Consider the following 8185-nt stretch of genomic DNA (forward strand, 5'->3'; position numbering starts at 1 on the left):
TCGGCCGCATGTTGCCCAGGCCGACATGCCGGGAGGTGAGCGCGCCGCTCGCGGCGTCCGAGCCTTCCGCGCTCAATGACGCGGTTGCTGACGGAGCGTTTTGGTGAGGGCTTAGCCGACTCGATCCCCCTCGCGGAAGCGCCACGTCGGCGCGATTAGACGGACGTCGCTCGAGCGCATCCGCTGAGGGCAGCTCGGAGACTTCAAGCGGTCCGTCGGGACAACCGTGACGTCGGCTTTCTTACCGCGTGCCGATAATCCTTCCGGTCGCACCTCCGGGACGTCACGCCGAGCATTTTTCAATGCTTCCCCGTTGCCGTCCGGCCGGAGTCCTCGGTGAACCTCGTGAGCGCGTTTGGGGGAATGGGAAGAAGCCACTTTCGGAAACGGACGCGGAAAGAAAGCTGCGCTCGATCCATCGTTTGCATGAGTCGAAGCTAAAATGGGACACTTGATTGATTTCTTGTGAAATTGAGCAATGTTGTTGGCTTTTGTTTTTGTTTTTTCGCCCCGTCTCAGCCACCGCTCAAGGAATCCTTTTTCTTTCTGCAGGAAGCGGACGTCGGGGAGAGTAAGTGCCGTTTTTGTCTCGTCGCTTCGGCCCGATCGAAGCCGTTTCGCTTAGCGGCTAGGCTAGCTGCTAGTCCGATCGTCGGCCGGCAAAACATCATTCACGCGGCGACTTTTCCCAGACGGGCGCGACAAAGTGCATTGAGCAGCTAACGGATCGGCGGGAGACGGCCGAACGGAGGGCCGGAAGCCATTTTGGGCCGCGCCCTCCAGAAGCACTCTTCTTGGAACACGAACGAGAGCGTTCGCGTCACGGGGGCGGCGGGGGGTCAGACTTGAGAAAGGAGAACATGTCCAAGCGGGAACCGCGCCGCTCAGGTGCGGGGCGGCCGATGGGGAAAGGCGGGCACGCTGGGGGGAGACGGGACAAGGAACCAAACACGGACTCGGTCTTCGTCATTCGGGGAAGGATCGTCACGACCGAGGACGTAAAATGCCCCTCCCGCTTTGACTTTTAGCCACCCGAAAGGAAAGCCGGCCGCGACGTTTGGAGCCGGCGCCAAAAGACGCCGACGGGATGGCACGGGGCGACGAGGTGAGCCGCGTGCCCCCAAAAAGCGCCCGCGCGTCTTTGCGCTCAAGTCGCGAACCGTCCGCCGCGCTTCGGTCACCCGGTCTTGGCAGGCCGAGGTCCGGCGCGGGACTCCGCCGATGGAGAAGATGGAGAAGGATGCCGGCGAGGCGCTCCTGGCTCACGTGGAGGAAAGGTGGGAGCTCGCGCCGCGCGCTTCCGTCTCTCCGCCTTCGCTCCGGCACGCGGTGAAATACGCGCTCGCCGCGCAGGCTGCGGCGACGGCGTCCAGAGGCCGCCCGCGCGGCGGAGGACGCGGCCGAGAAGGCGGCGCGGGAAGCCGTTCGGCGGCTGCTACCGGAACGTTGCGCCTCTTTCGAGCCCGCCGCCCAGCCGTGAGTGGCCTCTCGTCCGCTTCGAAGCCGGCGGAAGCGTAACCCGCTTTGTCTCGGACGCCCGACAGACTTCCCGACATCCTGGAGGACGACGGCGACGACCGGCCCGAGTAAGTCCGCTGCCTGTCCCGATCCATCCCCGCCCGCCAAATATGAAAGGTGTTCGACATTGACGTGCAAAACTCTTCCCGTGCGCGGGCAAAGCTGCCACGCGCCGAGCGGCCTCAGCGACAGTCGCGTCGCGCCGCGACTGTCGATCGAAAGCAAACGCGTCGCGGCCAATGTCGCGCCGGTCGCTTTGTTTCTTTTCTGGGACAAAAGGGGGGCAGCGATTACCTTCCGAAGCGAGTCCGTCGCTTGACGACCGCGGATTCGGAAAATTCAATCGATCTGGCGGTGACTTGAGGCTTCGAGGCCCGCTCACCCAACAAATTCCACCGGCGAGTCCATCCAGGTCGCGCCGTCGGGAGAAGCGCGCTCAGGATACAACAAAGACTCCCTCGTTGCGCGGTGCTCAGCAGGCGCCCGCCCGAAGATGGCGCCCCGAGCTCGGACGGCTCCCGGGAAGCCGGCCGCCACGCCAACGGTCGTTGACGCGCACGTGCCGGTCTCGAGAGATGCCGGTCGTATATCCACGCACGGCGATGTGATTTCGAGCTCTCTGTCGCGATCTCGTCCCAGCGGGACGGCGGATCTCGCCGTGGATGAGGACAAAGATGAGTCGGTGAAGATGGGACTCGGGTCCCGGTCCGGTCGAGGGGACCTATTGACCGCGGCGTGAGTAGAAGCGTCACGCGGGAGACGGGCTCGTCCGCCTTTGCTCACGCCCCCTTTGTTCTTTGCCAGCGTCCGTCCGGCGTCGGCGGCCAGCGTCGGAAGCGCGGCGGTCCAGGAGCGTCTCGGCCAGCTGGTCGGGCTCTTCAAAGATCGTACGGAACGCCGCAAAGACCGCCTGCTCGATCCGGACGAGTCGGAGGGCCGGGAAAGTCCCGCCGCCTGTAAGTCCGAACGTCGGCGCCGCCATGTCGGGAACGGTTCACGCGACGACGGGCTACTTTTCGACTCGCGACCAAATGGCCACCTCTCGGCGTTTGACCTCGTCGCGTGCCTTCTGCTTCCGGCAAAGCTCCGCCTCCCCCGCCGCCGCCCGGAGAAGACGAGACGGAAGGCCCCGCCGTCGGAAAGGAAGAGGAAGAGGCCCTTCTTCTCTTTCATCTTCTGGGACGTCCCGTTCAAATTCCCAAACGTCTTGCCGTGCCCAAATGGCTCCGAGCCGTCGCGGAGTTCCGGTTCCCCTCCAGCATCGACCCGTTCACCGGTTTGTATAAAGCGCGCCGAGTGACGTTTCAGAAAACTTGCCGTCGAGCGGAAATGACATCGCGGTCGCTCGGGTAACGAGCGATCGCGGCCGAGCCGTTTTCTGAAGCCGAGCCACGACGGGTCCGAGCCCCGAGCGACCGCGTCGTCGTTTTCAGTTGACGGCGAGCGGCCGAATAACAAGCGCCGGTCGAAAGCAAACCGTTCGTTCGGTGCCACGGTGAAACTTCAACGGTATTCGAGAGAGAAGTTCCATTTGACTTTCACATCAGCGCGGGAAGCTCTCGATGCATCCGAGACGCGGGCCGGACAAGGTCAAATTTCCACCGACTCTTGAAACGGACTCAGAACGGCCCACAACGACTCCGCCCGCGGGCATTCCGTCGACGAGCTGGAACTCGGTTGATGCCGATCGATGACAACTTTTGAGAAACTCTCGAATCGCTCGAGAACCCGTCCAAAAGAGGTCCGGAGGCATTCCGGAGAGAAGCGACGACCTCTCTCGGGGAGACCGGTCTCCCTATTTTCATTCCGGCGCGGACGACGATTTGCGAGTCGGACTCCTCGTGTGACGAGATGCCGTGTGGGCCCGCAGACCTGGTCTATGTGCTGTGGCTGTTCTTGGTGGTCGCGGCCTGGAACTGGAACGTTTGGTTGATACCCGTCCGCTGGGCCTTTCCCTACCAGACCCCGGAGAACCTCCACCTGTGGCTTCTGGTCGACTACGCCTGCGACCTCATTTACATCACCGACATCCTGGTCTTCCAGCCCCGCCTGCAGTTTGTCCGCAGGGGGGACATCGTGGTCAGGGAGCAAAGACGCAAGTTGACAACTTGCCGTCTCGTCTTTTTGTCTCTTCTTCTTCCCGCGCCGCCCGCTCCCGCCTCTTAACCGCATCCGTGACGTTCCCTTTCAGTGCGACCGAAAAGCCATGCAAGAAAACTACATGACCACCGACAGGTTCAAGGTACGTTCCCCGACTATTTTGGATCCGCTAACGTACGACTCGAGGGATTCGAGGGGCGAGATGGAACCGCCTTAGTATCGATCTAATCATCGAGAGGCATTCAAGCGATCGGCTGGCGTCACTTCAGAACAAGTCGGGGACACATCTCAAGAAATATTCGAGGCACGCTAGACCCATTCGAGGCCCGGGCGAGAACAAATCCACATCTCTTGCGGAAACGGCCGAGAAGCGGCCGAGCGCGACCCTCGAGGCGCTCCGAAGACGCACCAGAACCCGTTTAGAAGCGGTCAAGTCCCCGTGCAGAGGCGGTCTCGGGTGATGGCTTTGCTGTCCTCTTCAGATGGACGTCATCAGTCTGTTCCCCATGGAAATCCTCTACTACTGGACGGGGGTCACGTCTCTGCTCCGATTCCCTCGTCTGCTCAAGGTGTCGAGTTGTTTTGTTTTTCGGAGATCATCCGGTCTGACCGGAGACCCGAGTGATTAACGGCGGGCCCGTCTCTCTCAGTACCACGTTTTCTTCGAGTTCAATGACAGAATGGAAGCGGTGATGAAGAAGGCCTACATCTACAGGTAAAGCCGGCGGCTTTTGCTTTCTGGGAGACGGACTGACGCGGGCTCGCGTCAGGGTGATCCGGACCTCCACCTACCTGCTGTACTCCCTGCACGTCAACGCGTGCCTGTTCTACTGGGGCTCCGACTACCAAGGCTTGGGTTCCACCAAGTGGGTCTACGACGGGAATGGCAACGCGTAAGGAGATCGACCCGGCCGGTCTTTCCCGTCGGCGGCGTGTCGCTTGACCTCCCCGCGCGCGAGCTTACATCTGCTCTCAGCATGTAGCCTGTTAGCATGACGCTTGACCCCCGCGCACGTCCGGTTGGAATGTATCCTCTTAGCGTGTAGCCTGTTAGCATTGATTGTGATAGCGTGCACCTTGACCGTGATACTTTTTGTCTCGCGCACTTTGCTTCTGAATGCCGTTTAGCGTTCTGTTTGGAAAGGCTCGCCGGTGCGGTGTCTTTGCTTGCGCTCCAAGCACTTTTGAGTGTGAAATAAACGGAGCCGCCTCGCCTCGCTTCCCTGCGTGCGCAGTTACGTCCGCTGTTACTACTTTGCGGTGAAGACGTTGATCACCATCGGCGGGCTTCCGGACCCGACCACCGTCTTCGAGATCTGCTTCCAGCTCGTCAACTATTTTGTGGGCGTCTTCGCTTTCTCCATCATGATCGGACAAGTGGGTCGCAGCCGAGGATCCCGACGCGGCGGACCCGTACGGTCCCTAACGCCGAGCCGTGACCGTGTCTCCCAGATGAGGGACGTGGTGGGGGCGGCCACGGCCGGCGAGAACTACTACCGGGCCTGCGTGGACGGCACCGCCAAATACATGAACTCGTACGAGATTCCCAAGGCCGTCCGCAACCGCATCAAGACCTGGTACGACTACACGTGGAAGAGCCAAGGCATGCTGGGTAATGCCACCCCACACGTTTGGCACGCCGTGCGTCGCGTGGTCTTTGTATGCGTTTGGGTCACGCGCGCGTTGCGTTGCGTTGTGTAGACGAGCAAGAGTTGCTGTTGCAGCTTCCTGCCAAGATGAGGCTGGACATCGCCGTGGATGTCAACTACTCCATCGTCAGCAAAGTGGCGCTGTTCCAGGTCGGCGGCTCGCGAGATCGCAGACGCGCGCCCGCGCTTGTAGACGGCAAGCATTGATCAAACGTGCGTGCGTGCGTGCCCGTCAGGGTTGCGATCGTCAGATGGTGTTTGACATGCTGACAAGACTCAAATCTGTCGTCTACCTGCCGGGAGACTTTGTGTGTAAGAAGGCAAGTGTCCGCTGCTGCTTTTCTCTGTGCGTGGGAACGAGTCTTTGCGTTCTCATGTTTGCGTGACTGTGACGCAGGGCGAGATCGGCAGGGAAATGTACATCATCAAGCAGGGCGAGGTCCAAGTGGTGGGCGGTCCGGACCTCGGGACGGTTTTCGTCACCATCAGAGCGGGTTCGGTGTTTGGCGAGATCAGGTCAGTCGTCGCGACGAGCGCGCCGAGGCTCGAGCGCGGTCTGCGACGGCGAGCGGAGATGGCTGACGTCCGCCACTTGAGAGCGATGCGCGCGGGCTGAACGCGGAGATCCCCCCCAATCGCGTCTCTATTTCCGTGACCGATGGATCTGTCAACGCCGAGTCCAGACGAGCGGACTCTTTCCGTTTGAGCTTTCATCTCGGGTTGTCAATTCTGGCTGCGCAGTTTCCTCCCAATGGCCCCTCCGCGGGGGCGAGCGACGACAGGAAGTTGTCCTCGCTTGGCGCGGTGCCTGTCGTGAAGCGCTCGTCCCGCATACCAGTCGCTCGCAGAGCGATCGGTCCTTCGCTCGTCTTGCGGCCACGGGGTCTCCCCGTCGGCCGAGGGCGTCTCGGAGGGCGGCGACGTCGGGACGTTTCCACTATTTGACCGTTCGTCTTCGACTTTGCCACAGATGGCTTCTTTTTACAGCTCGTTCAGAGCACCGCGGCCGTCCTCCCCGACACGGTGTTGTCCGGAGAGGAGCGTCCCTTCTCGATACGCAAATCAATCGCCGACTGTCGACCCAAACGAGTCGCTCGCTGGCGCCGCGCCATCCGCGGGTCAACGTGCGGTACGTGTTCGGAGACTAAAAGATGACAAAAATCGAGGCTTTCCAATCGAGGTCCCGCTCGGTTTATGATCCGAGGTGCGAAAAGACTCCTTCCAAGGAAATCGATCGCCCTTCCATTCCTGGGTTGGAGTCACGATTCCCCCGATGCCCTCTCGATGGTTGCGCCTTGATGCACTTTTAAGACACCCGAGATGCTCCTTCATCTGGCGGTCGGCGTGAGAACGAGATCCGGGAGCCACGCGGGCGGATGGTCGGAACGTAGGAAAACAAGACGAGGTCAAGCTAAAAATTGGAAGAAAGAAAGAAAAAAAAATCAAGTCGGTGTCATAGTTCAATGCGCTTTACAAGTTGAAAGGGAGTAGGAAGAAGTCCTCCCCCTCGACGTTTGCGGACAAAGACATCCACTCCAAGTCGACGTGCGCGGGAGGGAGAAGTCGACGCGGATGTTTGACGGGCAGTCGAGGCGCCGACCTTGCGCTCTCCCGTCGCTCAGTTTGTTGGCGGGGGGCGGAGGGAACCGGCGCACCGCCAACGTGAAGGCGCACGGATTCGCCAACCTGTTCATCCTGGACAAAAAGGACCTGGCGGAAATCCTGGTCCACTATCCGGAATCCCAGAAACTTCTACGCAAGAAGGCCAAGTAAGCCGGAAAGCCCCCCCCCCCGCCCCGGGCCGGCCGGGAAGTCCGCCTCATACGTTGCGTGTTGTCCCTCAGGACCATGCTGACAAAGGACGACGAGAAGCCGCGGGAAAAGGGAAGCGGCAAAGACCCGCCCCAGCTCATTCCGGTCCCGCCCGACACGCCCCGAATGTTCAAGGCGGCGATGAGGGTGACGGCGCGGGCGGGACTGGCGGGAACCTTGGCCAAACTCGAGAAGAGCTGCGGCCCGCCTCGGCGCACGGTGGGAATCGCCGCCCCTTGTCGCGATTGGGGAGCGAGGGAACGGCCGAACGCGTCGGGCACGTTCCCCGCTCCCCGAGTCGCTCGTCATGTTGCCGAACGGCCGTTCTCGATAGACGCCGCTCACCGGAGGACTTTTAAGAGTCAGCCGGTCGCGTCCGGGAAGCAAGCGAGCGGGAGGGCGAGCGGGGAGACAGCTTGCGAGCTGGCTAGAAATGGACAGAAAGTTGTGTGGACACGGCGCCTCTGTTGTTTTTGCTCTTTGCAGCCTCCGCCCTCTCCCTTGCCCGCGGGCCACTCGTCGGTCATCGCCACGACGTCGCCGACGGAAGGGGAGGAGCTTCTTTACGCGAGGGCGGCGGCCACCGGGGACCGGGAAGCGGAGAAAAGGGAGGTGGAGGAAGATGCCGAGTAAAGGGCTTCCCAGCGAGCGAGCGGGCCGGGACAATACGCTTTCCCGCAAAACCCGCCATGGCGCCTTGCTTATCGGTCTGTCCCGTGCTGTCCTAACCTGTCCCGCCCGGGGCTACCGCATCTCGCGATTCGTCTCGGAACAACTATTTGCCGCCGCCGCGCGACCTCGTCTTCCTCACCCACAGGTTCCGTTGGATTGGGGACTTTTTTTTTTTTTTTTGTAAGGGGCTTCCCAGCGGGCGAGCGGGCCGGGACAATACGCTTTCCCGCAAACCCCGCCATGGCGCCTTGCTTATCGGTCTGTCCCGTGCTGTCCTAACCTGTCCCGCCCGGGGCTACCGCATCTCGCGATTCGTCTCGGAACAACTATTTGCCGCCGCCGCGCGACCTCGTCTTCCTCACCCACAGGTTCCGTTGGATTGGGGACTTTTTTTTTTTTTTTTAGTTCACGCCACGGGAAGACAATCCCACCTC

General features: G+C 61.3%; 2 protein-coding genes across 2 annotated transcripts in view; both read left to right on the top strand.

The window, feature by feature from the left end:
- LOC109529769 (uncharacterized protein CG45076-like) overlaps positions 1–1630 on the top strand; it is a 17494-nt gene extending 15864 nt beyond the window's left edge. Inside the window, exons 8-11 of the mRNA XM_019893200.1 lie at positions 520–571; positions 1029–1105; positions 1195–1277; positions 1354–1630. Coding sequence (XP_019748759.1) covers positions 520–571; positions 1029–1105; positions 1195–1277; positions 1354–1480 — 339 coding nt within the window. The 3' untranslated portion in view covers positions 1481–1630. The remainder of the gene's footprint in view (positions 1–519; positions 572–1028; positions 1106–1194; positions 1278–1353) is intronic.
- A 381-nt stretch (positions 1631–2011) lies between these two features.
- On the top strand, positions 2012–7791 carry LOC109529770 (cyclic nucleotide gated channel subunit beta 1). Its single transcript, XM_019893201.1, has 16 exons — positions 2012–2253; positions 2323–2474; positions 2603–2794; positions 3389–3597; positions 3710–3760; positions 4101–4187; positions 4269–4333; positions 4389–4511; positions 4854–4995; positions 5071–5230; positions 5320–5417; positions 5504–5587; positions 5665–5783; positions 6890–7036; positions 7112–7298; positions 7566–7791. Exons 1-16 carry the CDS (start codon positions 2012–2014, stop codon positions 7710–7712), a joined length of 2205 nt encoding a protein of 734 aa, XP_019748760.1. The 3' UTR covers positions 7713–7791.
- The last annotated feature ends 394 nt before the right edge of the window (positions 7792–8185 follow it).

The sequence above is a fragment of the Hippocampus comes genome, unplaced genomic scaffold (genome assembly GCF_001891065.2).
Source record: "Hippocampus comes isolate QL1 unplaced genomic scaffold, H_comes_QL1_v1.1 scaffold378, whole genome shotgun sequence".
Taxonomy (NCBI): Eukaryota; Metazoa; Chordata; class Actinopteri; order Syngnathiformes; family Syngnathidae; genus Hippocampus; species Hippocampus comes.